Genomic DNA, 20673 nt, shown 5'->3' on the forward strand with positions numbered 1-20673 from the left:
CTCCTCTCACACACACTCATTCTTGTTTAACTTCCTCTCATATGTTCACAAGCTCTCAGGGCATTTATCAAACGTTACAGCCAATTACTTAGTGCTCAGATCCCCACAAAGCTTATATGATGTGTGTATACACACCGTGTGTGTATCTGGTTCAGTTCCTGTAGGTGTAATCCCATCCATCCACCTGCTCACTTCAGGCTCTCTGATAGGCTGTGCTGCAGGAAGAGTTTATTTATATCTCAACTGACGCACTACATTATCGACCACTCTCTGGTTGATGGGTGGGTTTCATTGCTGCTTCTGTCTGCTCTTTTTAAATTTTAATGAATCCACTTTTGTACTGCAGCGTTGTTTCTTTATACCTGATAGAAGTTGAAGTATTGTCTTTAATCAGAGTTCCATCAGCAGGCTCAGGTTTGGAAGATCTGTGACAGTTTTCATGTTTCAGTGTATATTTAAAGTCTTTCAGGTCGGGTTATGGATGTGCTTAGTTGGGTGGAAAGCGATGTTTGTGTGTCAGTGTGTCTCTGACCTGTGATAGAAGCCAGACATGCAATGAACATTACGTTGTTGGCATTTCAGCCTTTCAGCAGATGGTTTTGGGGGACATGGGTTGGGAGAGACAAAAAGTTAAGCCAGGTTCAAACTCAGGCTCTTTGCTGAGTATCTGGATCCCTGTGCAGTGGCTCAAATGAATGAAGAATCTGTGTTTGACATAATGCTAATGTCCATCTGAAGGTCCTCAAATTATAGACTTACTGCAGACATATGAAAATAATAATACACACAGTTATCTTTACCTCACAGTACAGTACAGTCCTCACACAGCATAAGCAAAGTCAGTTTTTATCTAAACATTTGAAACCTAATTGACCTTTACCTTTATCATCATACGATCATCTTATCTTACCCATATATACTTAATGTGCTTCCTCATGACAATACATGTAGAGCACCAGATACAAACAAAGTGAGGAACCACTCATCAAAAACAAAAACAAAGAAACTCCACAGGATTACACATCATCTTTGTCTGTCCCATTTTGGCTCATTTGTCTGATGTCCGGACATAGCAGCTCTAGCTACATTGATCCAATGTGTGTACGACAAATCTGCAGGCTGCTCATCTTTGTGCTCACCAATCCAAAGGTCCACCTGGAAAATTTCCATCTCACTGGCTGTTGTAGGCTCACTCAGTTACTGAGAACATAAACATGTTTCGAATAATAGAGGCAGACCCGATGACTCATGCAGCAGGTTCAGAGGGTTCCAGTTCATTTACGAAAAGCTCACATTATAAGATGTTTGATACAGACCTGGAGCTTAGATTATTGTGATGGGTGAGCTGGGAACAGTCATTTAGGAAGTCAGTGTAATATCCTGTTATCTGGACTCTACCATTGCAAAGACAACCACTCAGAGGATTTAAACTTCAGGACAGTATTGAAGATGAAGCTGCAGAATTTAATCTGGACTCTTGATCTTGATTGGTTTGTGTGTAAAAGAAGCCCAGGAACATACCATGCTGTTTCCCTAATCTTGCTGCTGCCCCCTGTAGGTTGAACGCGAAAAGGTAGCACTGATAAGCAGTCTGCAGGAGTCCCAGACTCAACTCCAACACACCCAGGGGGCCCTATCCGAGCAGCATGAGAAGGCCCTCCGCCTTAGCCAGAAAATCATTACCCTCCGACGCCTGCATCGAAGGGCCCACTCCAGTGCCACCTCTCATCTCAACCATGAGGTTCTGATGGAGCTAGACAGGGATGAGGAGGAGGCTGAAGAGGGAGAAAAAACTGAAGAGGATAAGAATGAGACACTGAACAAAAGTCAGGTATTTTCATACCAGACACCAGGTCTGGAGATCCTGCAGTGCAAGTACCGTGTGGCTGTGACAGAGGTGGTGGAGCTCAAGGCAGAGGTGAGAGCTCTTCACGACAGACTGGCTCAGTGTGTACAGGGAGCAGCAGAGGAGAAGCCGAGGAGAAACATTCATCTCCAGAAGCTGGAAAGACAGGTCGCCTCATTGGAGAAGAGCTGCCGGGAGGGACGGGAGAAGGTAACCATGTCACACTGACTGTGTCTGTTTGAACAGAATGAGAGATACGATACGAGATGAGATACGAGTAACAGAGATAATGGATTTCCTTTGTCCTCTCAGATTTCTAGCCTGGAGTTGGAGTTGAAAACAGCTCAGTCAGCAGCCAGTGAGAGCCAGGGGGCGTTAAACGTGGCTCAGGATGAGTTGGTCACACTGAGCGAGGAGCTTGCCCAGCTGTACCACCACGTCTGTCTGTGCAACAACGAGACACCCAATCGTGTCATGCTGGACTACTACAGGTCTGACTGTTGTTTTATTAGTAGGACACATGTAACATCATAAGCTGGAGCGAGATTTCTCAAAGTGATGCATGCTGCATGTAGGACCTCTTTGGCTAGCAAAGCTCCTTCTAGAGTTGTTCCACCCTTTGTGTCCACCAGTTCTTGAACACTAGCAACATTTGCCACAGCAAGCAGCTCAGGCTGACTCAGGCTGTTTGTGCAGTGAGGCACCAGTTGTGATGTATTTCAGCTTGGTCAGGGATAGGGATACCACCCTAAAGGGCAGGGCAGGGTTTGTCTCCTATACGGCACTTTTTATCTACCATAAGTTAATTCAAGAGGGTACTTTTACCAGTAGAAGGATACGGCTGGCTGTCAGACCTCACCTTGATAACACCAGGTTGGAGCATTTACCTCACTCAATGTTCAAATTTACTTTGTTTTTCTTCCAGACAAGGCAGAGGGCTTAGGGGCCTCAGTGCCAGTCTTAAAGCCATGTCTTCAGACAACAGCAAAGTTCTCCTCACACCACGCCTTGCCAGGCGGCTGGCCGCTGTTGCTTCGACAACCTCAACTTCTGGGGAGTCACGGAGCCCTTCAGAGTCTCCATCCAAGGAGCCCTTAACTGGGGAGGGTGGAAGGGAGGAGAAGGAGGGGGACATAGAGAGCCTCCATGTGCCATCTGAGCAGAGCCTGCCGCCCTGCACACCTCCGACCCGCTCGCCCAGCATCAGTGCCTCTTCGTCATCGTCATCATCATCATCACCTGCCCTGGAACCAGTTGGTGAGCTGCGCAGGGAGCCCATGAACATCTACAACCTCAACGCCATCATCAGAGACCAGGTAGAGCACAGTTCTCAGTCTCTATCTCCTTTCCTTCCCCTTGTCTCTACAGAATTTCTGTTCCTATTCCCTCTTTTAATTTCTTGCCTAAGATACAACACCTCTGTTTTTTCCTGCTTTTTCAGCTGTGTATTATGCTTCCTGTCCTCCTCCTCTCTTCTCTTTCTCCACACATGAAATTCTTCCTTTTGGCCTCCTTATAACTTATAACTCTTCTCCACCCTCAGTTCCTTGATAACTTCCTTTCTCACTCTCACTTTCCCTCTTAAAGACCTTGAAATGGATCCTCATCTCCTCATCCTTACCTACTATCTCCTCCGCCTCTCGTCTTCTCTCCCAGGTGAAGCACCTCCAGCGAGCAGTAGACAGATCTCTGCAGCTGTCTAGACAGAGAGCTGCAGCCAGGGAACTGGCCCCTATTCTGGACAAGGACAAAGAAAGCTGCATGGAGGAGATTTTGAAGCTCAAGTCTCTGCTCAGCACCAAGAGAGAGCAGATAGCAACCCTCAGACTGGTGCTCAAGGCTAACAAGCAGGTTAGCTATGTGAAGTATTCATGTCATGAGTGCAACTGAATGATACCGACAAGTGTAACAATAGTTTGGACTCATACTCATTTGGAGTAATAATATGGCATGACTGTTGGTCTTTACATGCAGCTGACTTCATCATGATGTTTGGGTCATAGGACCAAGATTCCTCTCTAATCATATGATCACTGAGATGCCACATCAGCTTAAACTATATACTCATCCAGTTGATAACCTGACAACACTCTAACCACACACAAAAGACAGAAAAATATGAAAAAGCCACTGGTGCTGGGGTTAACAATACCTCTAGGGAATGAGTCCAGCAGTTTATAGTCCAACTGTTTATGGGCCTACACTTCCCTGAAACACATCAACATTAGTTGGCTGTCCCAAACACTTTATATTACCTGTTTTATACGGCTTCTCCCCAATGAATGTGTGCATCAGTGATAGAATGTAAATTGATGCTACAGCTAACATTATCCACTGAGAGAATGTCTGGCCAATCCGATTTGGAGTTAGAGTGCAAACTATACTCTAGACAATGACAATTTTAATGCCACAATAATTCAGCCTCCACAAGTTTCACGAGCCACTTCCTGTAAAGAGTACTAAAGACTCAGGATGCATTAGCTGCACTGTAAGCACTGTTTTTATAGCAGCAGATGCAAACAGTGTAGCCATCATGTGATTAAATGTGATAGCGGGAAATATAACCTGCGCTAAGGAAAGTGAATGTGAACAGAATTAATGATCTGTGTGTGTTCATCCAGACGGCAGAGGGGGCCCTGGCCAACCTGAAGAGTAAGTATGAGGCGGAGAAGTCCATGGTGACAGACACCATGATGAAGCTGAGGAACGAGCTGAAGGCCCTGAAGGAGGACGCTGCCACTTTCTCCTCTCTGCGAGCCATGTTTGCCACCAGGTCAGAGATGAAACACACGATACTTAAGCCTACTACTCAATATTGTTTTAGATTAACAATCACAATTTGAAACTTTGATAAACAGTGATGAAGCCACAGATTATATACAAAACATCAAATAATGCTGTTTTAAAGAATGACTGTTCAAGATTGTTTACACTGTAATACACTTTCCAAACTTTCTTAACAGAAATGCAGAGAGGTTACAATATCACACTGGGATCATTTGTGTTTATTCCCTCTAGAAACTATGAACTGCTGAACCCACATACAGCACTTTGAAACAGATTTGCAGTGATTTTTAAAGTCTGTGTTCGGGGGTGCCCATGTACTCATGTACAAAGGCTCAGATGCAAACAACTTTTAAAATGCTTGTTTTCTGAACTGAGCTCAGATTGATAAGGGCTACATGCCAACTTAGTTCATAGCAAATTTTTAATAGCAAATGAAGTGACTCATATTTTCATTAGTTTTTCACTTTTATAGAAGAGGAAAGACTCTTGACTATTGTGTCTCTACTCTATGATTCTTGTGTCTCTACTCTATGACTCTTGTGTCTCTACTCTATGACTCTTGTGTCTCTACTTTACGATTCTTGTGTCTCTACGATTCTTGTGTCTCTACTCTACGACTCTTGTGTCTCTACTCTATGATGCTTGTGTCTCTACTCTACGACTCTTGTGTCTCTACTCTATGTGTCTTGTGTCTCTACTCTACGACTCTTGTGTCTCTACTCTATGATTCTTGTGTCTCTACTCTATGAGTCTTGTGTCTCTACTCTATGACTCTTGTGTCTCTACTCTATGATTCTTGTGTCTCTACTCTATGATTCTTGTGTCTCTACTCTACGACTCTTGTGTCTCTACTCTATGACTCTTGTGTCTCTACTCTATGACTCTTGTGTCTCTACTCTCTGCCTCTTGTGTATGCTTGTGTATGCCAGCCACTGGCTAGCTTAGCTTAGAACAAAGATAGGAAATTGGATAAGAGCTCTGCCAGCTCTGTCTAAAGGTAACGGAATCCCCCTACCATCACTTCTCAAAGTCACTTAACGAGTTGCGTACCGTTCCCTCGGACATATAAAACCTTAAATAAAAAGGCAGCATGTGTTAATGGTGGTTCCAGAATGTCATCATGCTTGTTCAAGAAACAGACATAAATTGGCTTGTCCTTCTCTTTCATTTTGATTTTCTTTCCTTATCTCTTCAGGTGTGACGAGTATATGACCCAGCTGGACGAGATGCAGAGACAGCTGGCTGCAGCCGAGGATGAGAAGAAGACTCTGAACTCCCTCCTGCGCATGGCCATCCAGCAGAAACTGGCCCTCACCCAGCGCCTGGAGGATCTGGCCTTCGATCAAGAGCAGACCCACCGCACCCGCGGGAGCAGGCTAGCACGCAGGAAGACCACCACCCCCAAAGTAAGTCCACCGGCCTCCGCTTCGGCCGCCAACCTAGACGAACCCTCCACTTCAGCCTTGGCCCCAGTTAGCCTCTCCCTTTCAGCCCTTACTAGTCCTACGTCAGTTCTTCCTGATGATCCCACTGTGTCCCTTAGCCCGTCTGTGGTCAGTGCAGCTGCTGCAGCTCTGGCTTCCGTTCTCACCTCCCCTACGTCACACATACCCCCTCGCAGTCCGTCATCATCAGCAGTCACCTCATTGGCTGGCCCTCCAGTGCCAGAGAACCCCCCTTCTCTGGAGGCCCCATCCTCTCCTTCAACGCGGACCTCACCCTCAACCCCTCTGAGGCTGGCTCACTCTCAGTGGACCCTGGGGGTGCGGACGTTTGTGGTTGACTCCCACAGTTTCAGTGTCAACATCTCCCCAGCTCTCTCCCGTAGCTCTGGCCTCTCCAGGCACACCCCAGACTCTCAAGCCTCGCCCTCATCCACCACCACCACCAGGCCCACCCAGCCAGGATCTGCCCCCTCCTCTCCCTACCGGTCCCCTGTTCTTGGGCTGAGGCGCTCCACATGGAGCCCCTCAGCCCGAACTCGTCCCTTGTCCAGCCTGACACGCTCTTCTGTCCTCCACACTCCTTCTTCATCCTCCTCTTACTCCTCCCATTCCCCTTCTTCGTCTAACAGCTATTCCTCTGCTTACTACAGCTCCTCTTCTGCTTTTACCCCCTCTAATTCCTACACCCACTCCACCCATTACACACCCCTCTACCCCAGATATTACAGTTCCTACCGGCCTCGGCAATGATGCCCTACTCTAAGCCCTTTACTGTAAGCCTTTTGAAGGCTTTTCCACCACGCTCCTTATTGACAGTAAAACTGCAGCTCCCATCATCCTTCTCTTTTTGTCACCTGAGAGAGTATGGGCTCACAGAGAGGAGGACAGAGTGGTTTCCTGTTTCCCAGTTCCCTGTTTTCCTGTGCCTAAGCTTTGGCCAATGGGTTCTGAATGTTCAGTGACTTTGCTCAGGGATTTGACGTAAGGAGCACAAGCGGCCCGGCCTTCCTTTTATTCTGAGGCTGCTGATTGGTCCACAGGAGGAGGATAATAGAGACTTTTTAATGAGAGTTTTTAGCATTTAGGTTCTTCAGGTTGAGACCACACATGCATGAAGTGATTCAAACACAGAGACATTCAGACATTGACTGGCTACTTGGTGGACACTTTGATAGGATCGGACGAGGGCCACGACACATTAAAAAACCTCCTCTATATTCAATGTAATATCCACTCTGTTTTAAATGGTAGTGAGTCTCATATACTGTATACACAAACACTGTAAACCATGCCATTCAGTGCAAGCATTCTCCTTTGTTGATAATGCTTAAGGGTTCTCTGAAGGTTGATTCAAACAAATGAGTTATATGAAATGTTCATAGCTGTTTTGGATGGCCACCCAGATGGTGGGGTGAGATGTCTGTTGTCCTAGAGAGGGGTGAGACATGATGATCTTTCCTCAAAGGAGCTTGGTGGTAGTAGTTGAAGAATAATAAAAAGAGAGCCTGTATGTTTTCTGCCTACACACACAAGGCCAGTCACTGCAGCCATGCCAAGTCAACATGCTTGTTATCTTGTCAGTTTCAAAAAGTTACAAAACCCCATGAATTCAAACGTTGGAAGGCTGTGAGGATACACTGTTTGAGGGGCTGCTTGGCCTTCCAACATGAACACTGAAACATACTGACTCCTTCATGGTTTCAGCTTTGATTTCACTCTATAATCTCTCACACACTTATTGTATGATGATGCAGCTGTGGACAACGATTGATGAACTAGTCATTGGTATATGTTCTGTCACACTTTCCAAAATGAATACATTAACACGCCTCAATGGGGGGTATACTTCTTAATTTCTTGTCCAGGGTTGTGGCCATCATCAGTCTGCTCCTCTCTAGCACCACCTAGTGGTTTCTTCTTATATAGCCATGTACACAGCTATGCATGTTCACATTTGGATGCTCTTATACTGCAGACTTCCTTCCCCTTCCATGTTAAAAATGGATCTGAGGTGCAGGCTGTATTGAAGGTTGTGGTAGTATGAGAAGGCGGAAGGGAGGTGGAGCGCTCCCAAACATGGCATATGACCAGTGTAGGATCAGCTGAATCCCATAGTCTAGTCTAGTCACTGTAAAAAGAAGCAATATGACTTGGAGTAAGCTCTGGGATGTGTCTTATTAGTCTGACATTGATTTCTCCTCATTTCTCATTTGAACCTAATTTAAGTATATTGTAAAACAAGACATATTTGCATGTAACAAAAAGATCTGAACCCTTGTGCAAAGCAGCTTATTTTTTATTCTTTGCTCATTTTGGACCCCAAACCAGACCAAACCAGTTGTTGATTAAATCTTTAAATCAGTCAGTCAAGATAATACTTTTTTCTCAAAACAAATAAATCCCACAAATGGGGAAATTGGGGAACTCACTCAACAAACTTTCAAAGTACAACCACAGCTTAACATCCACACACCGACAGGAAGAGGAAGAGATTCAAGACTATTCTGACTCACCATCATGGCTGACTTCAGAGTTATACACAATGTAGCACCGTCTTGTGCCTCTGAAGCCATCTGCAGAGGTTGGTCCAGTAACACAGAAGGAATGTATTCAGGTGGAAGGCTTGTTCACAGCACTGCACCAAACTCAGGGAGCGTGACACGTCATTCAACCTGGAATGACAACCAAACCTGACTGACAGAACGCATCTCCCAGATTAGAAATGAAGGTTAGAGTAAAGTTCTAGTGAAGTTAAAGGAATTCTGAAATGAGAGAAGAATGATATCAATTTCATCTGGGTGTCCAGTACAGAGACAGGTTGGGTTTGTGTAGCACAACGATTTCAAACAGGGGGAAACTATTACTATAACTTATGCTTTGCTTAAATTAGCTGAGTCAACTGAACAAGAGTCTGGATTTGATTTCAGATATTCTTTTTGTAACTGCCAGTGATGGTAGCAGTTATTTTGGAGGCTTGTTGAAACTTTGACACTTTCTGCCAAGTAGGCAATAAGAAGCTGTCAGTGATTCCTGATACCTTTGACTCGGAATTAGAACTAGGAGGCTGGGGTTTTTCCCACTCTGCTGCCCATAATTACAGTTACAGGAACTATTTTGTTTGGCTATCATACAGGGTTAAAGAGGAAGTCACCAGTTCATCCACACCTCTGTACTGGATTCACAGATGGATGTTGATCTTCTCATTCTTCCACAAAATGTTTTTTGATGAAGGATAGCATCAACATATCTGTGATCCTACCAGTTCAGCACACATGATACCGTATTCCCTGTGTCTGTGTGTGCCTTACAAAGCCTATTATACAGCAGTGTAGCCTAATAACAAATGCCTGTCTGGAAACCTTTTTAATGTGCTTACTTTATTTTTCATTTCCACACCTGCACCTCAAGCTTAAATGCTGGTTTTCTGTGTGTTTTCTTTGGTTCGGATTGCTTTCAGTGGGGTGGAAAATCACTCAGCAAAGTCATATAAAACTTACCTGTCAGTAGATATTTTTTTTGTCTGGGTGCTGTCCAGAATATGAACTTTGCAAATATACAACCCATGTACACCTTCCTTCTTCCCATTTGCATCATTGGAACCTTTAATCACCACTTTTCTTCTTTCTTTCCTTATTAATTCAGACTATCACTGTTGTCTGTTGAAGCCTGTTTTTTGTCTAATACTGTAAATGGCTGCACCCTCTTGACTACAACACAGAGGTTTTTCAATATGCAACGTGGGGCAAAAACTCATTTGACAGCACCTTTTTTTTCAGATTACTGATTGGCTCTTTTGAAAGACGTCTTTGCCCCAAAGGGCCCACATCTGGTCTTTATTTTTTTCCCCCTATTGTTAACCAATGAAGCTCTACAATCAAATTTTTTTTAAAGATGAAATAGCATTTGAGGAGTAGACTTCTTTATATTTTCTGTAATGCTCCAATGATTTCCTAATGGAACATTGTGAACGTAAGAACGAAAGAAAAGTATGATAACAAAATGTTTTAGAACTAAAGCCAATCAGGTTCTTTGAAGCCTGACCTCAGTGTGTAATTTGAATCAGATAACGGGAACATATATTGATAACTCTCTTTGGTGGACACAATGTAGTACAAATCACATCATTTACTGCTGACCGTTTTCTAAATGATGCTGTATAATATATTTTTCCTTCTACTTTACTTATTTAGTTGAAACTTGCTGATTTAACAGCACATCGTTTATATATGTTCTGCATCTCTGACTACAAGAACTTGGGCATTTCAGTTATTGAGCAGCTCATACAATTTATTACAGGAAGAATGCTAAAAATAATTTCATGACAGGAAATATTCTCAGCTACCTATAAGATTAATGTCAAGGCATGAATGTGCTCAGTGCTGTCACTAACGTGGCTGGAAGATATAGTACAGCAGCCAGTGAATAAAATGGCTACTATTCCCAATAGTGTAAATTGGGAATAGTATCATATTTGTAAAAGGTCATGTTTTTTTCTGTTTCTGACTTATACTCCCATAACATAGTTTTTTTGCTGCCTCATAGGTCACTAGAGAGCCATGTGCTGAGTTTGTATTTTTTATCACTCCTCCCGTTACAAATGTTACGAGCTGCTGAAATGACCACGTTGCAGAAGATAGTGATGTAGAAAATACAGTTAGCGTTCACTTTTGTCCATCGCTGTGTGATGATGCAAAGAATTTCAGGTTGATTTAAACACATTAGTGAAAAGAAAGAATGGCTTAATTAAATGTAATACACAGATTTTGAAATTTGTCAGCAGTAATGTTGATGAGTTTGAATGAAGGTCCATATAATCAGTAATAATACACCCTCAGCCATGTGGAACCACTGATGCTTTATTAAAAGGAAGATCTGATGTATCTGATGTTAGCTTGAAATGTTTTTTCCATCTGGGTGAAATGCGTTTGGTAAATATTAGTGTCTGCTGTCATTGTCTCAGCTAGTCAGCAATATTGCATTTCTTATTGCTTAGACAGACTAATATTTACTACATTATGGTATATTTACCTTCATTTACATTTCTAAGATTCTATTAGTCAAGGCAAATCCAAAGCGGTCTCAAATAGAAGAAGAAGAATCTTGAAACATTTGTTGTGTGGAATCTAAATTTTGGCTGAGGTAAAAGAAGGAAACCAGTGTGATCTCCTCTCTGTGATACCCTTGCTCTGTCCAAACAGACAAATGACATGCACTGACACACACACACACACACACACACAGACAAACGTTCTCCCTGTTCTCCACCAACATACAAACTATTGATAAATTTTGATTAGGGGAAAATTTTACTAATGACAAGCTGAAGTCTGTCAAATGTCGTTTTCTGCCCCATGGTACACCTATTGGAAAACTAGTTGTATAGTTTCATGTATGTGTATGTAGGTAGCTGGCCTGCTGTTTGATGGTGTACTAGTATTGGCAGCCATCTCTGGAGTGAATGATATGCCAAGTGTTGAAGGTTGGTTTGGAGAGAAAGACACTGTAAAGGGTATTTGTTCAGTGTGATATTGAGGTACTTATCGTACTACATTGTATTGGTGAAAGTATTCATTTCACAGTTTTTTTATTATTATTATTTTGTCCAAAAGCGTTGCATTATTGCTTCGAAGCAAGAGAGTGACTTTATTCTAATCCAGTGAAAGGAGTTTTCTCATACAGACATTCCATAAAGAAATCATCTTATTGAAGAGAGAAAGGTAGTGTTATAGGTTGAACTATTACCAAACAAATGGCATACTCCTTTTCCTTAGTATGTGACTGAGACTAAGAATATGTTGGGAGAGCTCTAGGTTAGGATTTTTAAAAGGCAGCTACACTATCTAGATAACCAAGAAACCTTTGCACACCAAGATTGTAGTAGCCACACAGAGAACCAAATACCTTATGTGTGTGGGTCCTCTCAAGTTTGGTCTGTCAGTGGAAAAAACTGAAGCCGTTTGCTCAAAAAGTGCCATATATGACCACATCTTGCTGATACAGAAAATGAAAATAAGTATTGTTTGTGATGTAGGTGAATTGTAGGGGAAATGTAGGGGCCTGTACATAAAATAAAAAAAAGTAGGAAGGAAGAATAAATAACTAAAATAACTTGAAAAGCAAAATCCATCACAATGAGCAAAGTACAAGTAGTGATGCTGCAACAGTACAGAGAAAATCCAGCTGTATATATCATACTGTAACCTTGCTCAACATTGTCTAGACCAGGATTATACATTTTTAAAATTCAGTGTAAAATCAGTCCCCACAAGACCTTTGCAGGTTGAGGCTAGTCAATTACGTATAGTCCATGTAAGGCTGTAACAACAGGAGGAAAGGGAGGCCAGCATGGTGTAGGCGTAGATGAGAAACCAACAGTTATGATGACATATAGTTTTCAAAAGATTGTATTGAGTTACAGAAGCTACAGAAGAAGCAGCGAGGTGACGTCAGCATTGGTGAGGAACAGAAACATCTTTCGGGTTTGAGAAACACCAAATGTAAACTGTTGCTATTCAGAGATGAGCTCCACAATCAGTTAGCATGTCTGAATAAGAACTGTTAAATACATCCATGATGACATTAATGGACCAACTATGAGGAGCCCCACATGCTAAAGGAAAACTAATGCATTTGGGTTCCTCTGTAGGGCTAACACTGCATGTACTGTAGTTTTCTTCCTTTTTGCCTTGCGTCTTTTTTGGTCTTCAGTCTGATCTCTGCTTAGACAGACAAAGTGTGTTTTTGGCCCCAACACCTAGATTTAAGATCCAATCATTTTTATGAAATGTCTGTCTAGCTCTAACTCCAATCTTCTCCCACATCATCACGCCACACTATGGGTTTACAGTCTTGTTTAACTGTGATCAAACCTTTTTCGCTGGGAGTTCTGCCCCAGCTTACTGTAAGCAGCACCTCCGAGCTGACGCCCTGCTGTGCAAACATCCAGACTGTTAAATGTCATTTCATTAAATGTGTCTGATGCCTGTTTGCTGTCTGACCACTTTAAATGCACGTGTACATACCAAGTATTTTAAAGCTTTAACTGTACAGTGTTATGTTAATATATACTGTAAATACCTATGAATTACTACATTGTGTGTCATATTTTGTCTCTAGTCGGTTGATCATCATTCTCCTCTATATAATACTAGAATATAATTACTAGTTATAAAATTCATATATTATACCTAGCAATATAATCCCTCACACGACAAAACTCAAAAAGACAGGAAGAACGTTCCTTGAACATACTGAATCCAACCCAACCATAACATTACTGACGTGTAGGTAAGTGCTGAGTCCTTTTTTTCCCCCTTTGGACAAGCATTTATTATCTTTCATGTTTAAATCTGAACTATTACAGTGTGTATCTGTGCTGTGTGTCTGTCTAACAGTGTCAGTCTCTTGCAGATTGTCAGCAGCCTTCTGCCACAGTGCCATTCCTCATACCCTCCCCAGAGCTGAGGATCTGAGCCTCCTCAGCTCCTTTCACGGGTAAAAGCAACATCACGGTCACACTACCAGCAGACTCAAGAGACACGCCTTTACACCACAAGTCGGTCTTATCAATCATAAGCCATGTTTACATCCTAATGTATCGTAAATGTATAATGTGCGTAATGTATTTCAACTGAATTGTGAGTAACTCAGCAAAAGAAAATACAAATGCATGTTTGTTTCCAACCAAAGACCATGTTGTAAGTATTCAGAGTTGGTTAAGGAGATGAGCAGTAGGTGGCACCAGTCAGACAATCAGAGAAGGGAGGTGCAATAATATGATGTAATTAAGAGAGCAGCAGGAAGCGCGAATGTGATGTGACGAAAGTTACATCAGATCTGTGTGGAGCCGTCATGGATGGATTATAGAGCCACAATGCATATCGTAACACAGCTGTAGTCATGATGCAGGTCTGTCAGTATGTCGGTTGGTCGGTCCACCACTTTAGTTGAGACTGAAATATCTCAGCAGCTATTGGATTGGATTGCCATGAAAGTCCTACTGACTTTGGTGAGCTCACTGATTTTTTTCGACTAGCACCACCATGAGCTTCACATTTGTGCTCCATTGGATCCATTGCCTTGAAACTTAGACATTCATGGTCTCCTCAGAATTAACTGACTTTGGATATTTAATTTAGTGCCATCATCAAAGGAAAATTTCAGTTTGGTTCGTCGTCCAAATACCTGCATATTCCCATTAGTACTTTTTGTTTAGTGCTAATTGGCAAATGTTATCGCGCTGACACACAAAGTGGTGAACATGGTTAACATTATTCTTAGCATTAGCAGAAGCAGTAGAGCAGTGGAATTTAAACGTATATCTCCAAGCTTCACTGTGCCTACGCACACCCTGACTGTTCAAGTGTTCAAGCTTATCATTAACACAGATGGGTAACAATGGGTTATATTAGACACATGACATGGATATTGTGTGGGTCTGTAGGTAATTACTTCAAAGGAACATGATCTTTTCATTAATGCTCACAAAAGAATATGTTATAATACGCTACTTGGCAGGTAGCTGCTAGGCATTATGGGCTATATAAAGGACCGGACACCTATATTTCATATTGTAGCTCAGTCATGGTCTCTGCTCCCTGCTCTATTATTCTCAGCAGCAGTGTGTCGACCTTCTTGGATCACCCAGCAGACGCCCACCATGAGTGCCTCCTGTATGGCTTCCTCAGTCCCCCCTGACCCCTGATACCTGACCCAGAAGACTCACCCAGCATTTTGTCCAGGTGGGGAGTGGGGGGGGGGACCCACCCACCTCCAAACTGTCCCACAATGCCTCTGCAGGGAGTGCCTGGCTCACACTTACATTGCTATGGAGAAGCATAAGTGCTACTGTGACACTTGCTACTGCCAGCAGAGCCTCATGAACCTACCGACACAGCCATTACCAGAACTGCAACACTTATTTATCCATGTATCTATCCATTTAGTTTGATTGTTTTAGTCGTCACAATCAAATTCATCAAATCTTCTTTTGTGTCACGCACAGTGGTTACTGTGTGTGTATTTCTGTGTATCACAACAACAGTATGTCTCCATACAAGTATGTTAACTAAGTAACATACTTGTATGTAATGTTAACAAGTATGTGTATTTCATAAAGCATGCGCAGCTGTATATATTCTCGCTCTTATGCTCCAAACATCATTCTGTGTAAATCATTGCATTGCACTCTGTCATGTTTGTTCTGTTTTACATGTATTATTCCTTCACATAAAGTCTGCCTCGTCATTAGAATAACTGAAGAAAATCCCATGTAGGATTATAAGCACAAAGTGAAGCAACGCATTCCAAAACCTGTTGTGTGTGACTGTTAGTGTCATATCAAAAGCTGCAAAACGCCAGCAGCACGTCAATATTCAACATGTCCTCTTTGTTCAGGCGGCAGTGTTTGGATGTGACTTCAGACAGCGTGATAACAGTCAGGCTCCTTCACAGTGAGATAGGACTTTGTTATCAATCCACAAACGCTGAGTCACTTGCAGCACTCACTCAACTGCCAAAGGATGAAGCCAACAGGGCCCAACTGGATCTGAGCTGCATCCTGGAGAGAAAAGGAATGTACATCATTTAAAAATGTGTGAGTGTATTCTGCACAGGGCAGACCTAATGATGGGGTTTACTCACTTCACTGTGCTGTACTGAAATAGAAACCTTCTGCAAGTTTACCTGCTTTAGGTTTAAGCACCACTTTGTCTCCGAGGCGTCTGATGAAGCCTGAATACTGCAACACTTCAGTCACAGAGAAATTTGATTCATTGTTATTTCTGTGATTTCAAGATGGTTAACAGGATGTTACTGTTGTGTATTTGATGAGCATTAATGAGCAATATTGTTGCAATATGTTTGAACATTTCTCCCCTAAAAGCCTCTCTTTAATATCTGAAATAAACCACTGATACTCAAGTTTGCTTTTTCTGTTTTATCCATACACTATAAAAACAAGAATGTCAGTGATATCATTTTGATTTCAAATGGATATTGGCACTGTCCTGACAGGAAGAATTTTCTTTTTTGCAATGATGAGAAAGTCTGAGTGGAGCTGAGGTTCAGTGAGCACAAAATGAATTCATAAAACTCTTCATAAAACCACTAAATGCTGCAAATCAGTGATCGTAGTTAATGTTAGGGAGGATTCCAACCTCTTTGTAGAGGCCCGTTGTTATCTGATCCAGTGTTACTCCAGTGTGGCCCACTAAGCAGGACTGCCTCACACCAGGGAGGTGAATCTAGAATACATATCTTTTTTCTCTACAGAAGTGAGTGTTGAGAAGGCCTTAACCCAAGGGATAATGAATGTTCATACTTCTCAGTATTGCAGGACCACAGTCGTTCAGGCGTTACCCGAACAGGACATAGAAGTGAAATAGGACTCAGCTCACCTTTACTTGGACATACTGAGCTTTAGTTGGAAGGGCTGTAAGTACAGCAAAGCTCAGGTCCTTAACACTTCAGTCTTTCAGAGAGTTTGGAGGGGTTTACTACCTGAAGAGGAGTTTACATTCTACAGCTCCTCACAGATTACACAGAGTGCGTTTTTCAAGGCCAGTGATGTCTTTCAACATATTCAAGCAAGAATTCTCCTGGCTCAAAGTTTTTGGTGGGAATTCTTTTAGAACCTGATAAATAGACTTTAAAACTGGATACATTATTTATGAATGATTACATTTATGCATGATACACATTTAATAACACATACCACAAACAGCTAATACTATCACTAATCATGATAAGTTACTTGCATACTCTCCTACTTTTCATTTCTTGGTGTTATGATTGTGTAGCATATACTGCAGGCCAGACACATATATACAAGCTTTTGTCTGCATACAAGTACACAACTCAACAAAATATAAAACATATGTGTGGACATGCAGAAATGCTATGTTAATTTTATAGCTTTGAAAAAGTGATATTTTTAATGACAGGTAGCAGCAGATCTCAGCAACCTTACTGTCTTTCAGTTGTATTTCCAACGAATGTCTTTATTAAGACACAATGCAGAAATATGAGTGAAGTTATATTAGATAGAACTTTTTTGAAGTTTTTTGGTAGAACATTTAATGTCTTTGTGGGGAAACCTGAGCACCAGGAGAAAACCCAGGCGGACACATGGAGAACTCTACACAGAAACAAGATGGTGGCGTTTCTGTGCTGCCCTGAATGTTCAAAAATCATAATCCCTCGAGGGGCCACTTGAGTCTGACTACAGAACATTTCACATTCCTCTGTAATACTTGTCTGAGTTTTAAAATGACTTCCAAGATAAAGATACAGATTCAGTTTTAGGTTCTATTTATTTGTGTGCACGTGAGTAATAAGAGCAGCTTCAGCAACACAACATGTGCAATTATGGGAGTTATTTTGAATGAATAATTCATGACATGAATGAAATAGATTTCCTAGAAGAAAACACAAGCGGTGGTATTTCTATGAGTGAAGTCTGTCAGCAGGACGTGTGATGGGGTCTGAGCACAATGCACAGTCTGAGGAGGACTTGAACACCGACCTTTGTATCCTCAGGGGACTGACAGTGTGAGCCGCTGAAAACTTTCTGTTATGCACCTTCTCACTTTTTTCTCAACATGTTAACTGTTTCCAATAGAAACCAAATGATTGGTCTCCCAAAGCCCAACCTCTCAGACCTCAACAGCAAAGCCATTCTGCAGAGCACACAGTGTAACACTAAACTCTGCCATTGTCGTATATGGGACGTGTATAGAAATGTGCTGCATGTGATATTGAATATTACTGCAGACTCATTGTTTGACTCACCAGTTTCAATGACAAAGTATCTTAAGAATATCTGATAATAATAAACATGTTATGTTGAACCAGAGCAATAGAAGTATTTATTGAAAGCAGTAGCAATAGTTTCAGGTTGAAATGATGGTGAATGGTTGAATTCTGAGGTCAGGGCGATCAGGAGAGTTAGACATGATCACAAAATGCTTCAGCCTCTGCTACTTTTTCTGTTTTGGTTTATTTGTTCAGTTTCTCCTTCTGGTTAGACTTTGTCATCACTTTTCAAAAGACAAAACATTTTATCAGCAGAGGCCGTAACTCTCTGTCTGCAGCAGAACAAACCTCAGCCATGAACTGCCAAAACACAGACATGATAATAAGAACACACAGGAGCATTTCTACACCATGTAAAAGTCTCTGTGTGGTTCATCTTCTCCTGACGTACAGGCAGAGCTCAAATCTGCTCAGCCTGTGGTCAAGACGGGGCAAAGCTTGAATTACAGGCCTGCTTTGACTGCACCGAGTGTGTTACATACCTGACAGTGTGACGTCAGATATCAGCTTTTATCTGGACGTGTGTGTACGGACAAAAACATTCTGCACATACATAGATGGAAAGGAGCAGGAGTGGGGACAGAATCCTGTACGACCAGGCCAACACATTAACAGAGGAGATGGACGTGGCCAATAGAAGCTACACTGCTAACTAGATGATCCTGTCTCAGTGTGTGCAGGACCTCAGCACCTCCTCACACCGTCACATTCTGCCTTCAGACACATTCATTGCTATCTCTACCTGTCCACCACGTGTCCTCTGACTTCCACCATCACCATCTCACTGGCCCAGTTCCAGCGTCCACCCTAACACCTGAACCCTATCACCTGGTAAGTGCTTGAGAGGTTGCAAGATCCAAGGGGCTGACTGCCTGATCTGATGCTCTTTCCTCACAAATGACACAAAATGACAGCATCAGACACATGAACTTTTTCTGGTAGCTGCTCCTTCCATGTTTACCTTTTTTAGTTCTTCTGGGCTTCCTCCCATGTTTAACATCACAACTCTATGAACTATGGGTAATTCTGCAGGGATGCTCTGACTCTGACTCAGGTCACTCCCTCCTGCTCTTCATTAAACCCTTGCCCTCCTGTTCCAGGCACCTGACCTTCCCTGCCCGGTTGTTCACTTGTTTCAAAACCAGAACCTGAGCCTGTCTACATGTACTGCTGCCAGCACCAGCCTGTAAACTTATTTATACTGTATCCAGCATTGTCTGTGTTTGGGTCCAATCCTGCTCCCCTTGACTCAGGACAGCACAAATATATTTTAAATACAGTTTACTGAATATGATGAACCAGATGTGTGATGTTGCTTGTTGGTGGTGACACGTCTTTTCACTTCCATCCCTCAGTCCTGTGCTCCATGAGCAGCAGAAATGAAGAACTCTCCTTCATAATGACGCAGCAAGCTGTTCATTACATATCAAAGCAATTCCTTAAATGTGGAACGCAGGTACAGCTCATTTCCTTTGTTAACTTCACCAGTTGCAAAAGTGCTGATCCTGTACTCCCAGAGGATGTGATGTAGGAGGAACATCTTAGCTTTGGTAATAAACTGTGTGCATGTTGCTGCTAGGCTGTGCTGTCCATGAGGGAAGGCCTGCACACGGTGATTTATTGCCTCAATCGATCCGCTCCAGACGATCTCCATCACGCTTCTACGTGAGGAGACTGCGCTCAGATCTCTGGGAGACAGCGCCCAGCATCACACCGCCATCCAACTACCTGCCTCTGTCACGGCCATGGGCCATCTGTAAATATTCGTCAAGTGAGAGGCGGTGACCGCTGGTGCTGAACCCTCAGCTGCAGAGCTGCTGCCTCTGCTCTGCCTCAGTATCCTTCTCTTGAAACTGAGGTTCCATTCCATTTTGGTTCAAATGTTTTTGTTTCCACACCTACTTTCTTTGACAAAATAATCTAAATTTAATTAAGAGTTAAAGTTTATTTTTGAACTTGGAAATAATGACAAAAAGTCTAATTTAAACAAATAATGATTAATAAATATGTGAATAAATTGCATCCTCTGAGGGAGGATCTTAACATGTGGCTGAAAGCCTTTGAAAAAGATAATACATGTGAGAAACATCTCACAGTCTTCATCAGTGGACACATGGGAATGGTCACATGATCTAAGTATGGCCTTTTCATTTGGTGACAGCTAGGGTTGCAAAATTCCGGGAATTTTGTTGGAAGAAGTTGGAAACTTGTCATGGGAATGAACAGGGAATTTACTAAATCAAATGGTTGGTCCTTATTAGGGAACTTGGGAACTATATTTTATCATAATCTTGACTAAAACAACCAGAATTCATGCAGGTCCACTTGAATATCTGCTATTCCTCAGTCACATGCACATAGCACACTGCTTACTGCAGGGCTGTTGAGGCCACGCCCCCTACCTGCACAGGTGATTTCTGTACCTGGACCACACTTTAGAGCCCAGAGCACACAGAGACTATTGAAGACACACATTTGAGCTTGTGGACTGCATAATATTGTTCAATAAAATAATTCAAACTTGATAAAGTTCTACTTACAAATAAATCTGTTGAAATGTTTTTAATTGTTTTATTTTGCATGTCTGCTTATGACAAAACACAATGTTTAGATTTATGTTTGGATATGATACAGTTCCCATAAAATTGCATAATTCCCATGGAGTTTCCAATTTGGAATATTTCCAAAATTCCTGAGCTTAACTGCCCATTGAAAGTTTCTGGAAATTTACCAGACACTTTCCGCCCCTTTGCAACCCTAGTGACAGCAGATGGTCATGTC

The 20673-nt window shown here is 42.3% G+C and overlaps 1 protein-coding gene across 3 annotated transcripts in view; it reads left to right on the plus strand.

The window, feature by feature from the left end:
• The window catches only part of LOC104927641 (protein bicaudal D homolog 1), a 51049-nt gene extending 35050 nt beyond the window's left edge, over positions 1–15999 (plus strand). For 2 of the 3 annotated variants that reach the window (XM_027272101.1, XM_019272988.2), the window contains exons 7-12: positions 1559–2056; positions 2159–2337; positions 2772–3162; positions 3503–3697; positions 4468–4619; positions 5829–15999. In XM_027272101.1, coding sequence (XP_027127902.1) covers positions 1559–2056; positions 2159–2337; positions 2772–3162; positions 3503–3697; positions 4468–4619; positions 5829–6828 — 2415 coding nt within the window. In that variant the 3' untranslated portion in view covers positions 6829–15999. The remainder of the gene's footprint in view (positions 1–1558; positions 2057–2158; positions 2338–2771; positions 3163–3502; positions 3698–4467; positions 4620–5828) is intronic. The other variant, XM_019272991.2, reaches the window with a different exon arrangement.
• Positions 16000–20673: the final 4674 nt, after the last annotated feature.

Source organism: Larimichthys crocea, chromosome XX (genome assembly GCF_000972845.2).
Source record: "Larimichthys crocea isolate SSNF chromosome XX, L_crocea_2.0, whole genome shotgun sequence".
In the NCBI taxonomy this organism is placed as follows: Eukaryota; Metazoa; Chordata; class Actinopteri; family Sciaenidae; genus Larimichthys; species Larimichthys crocea.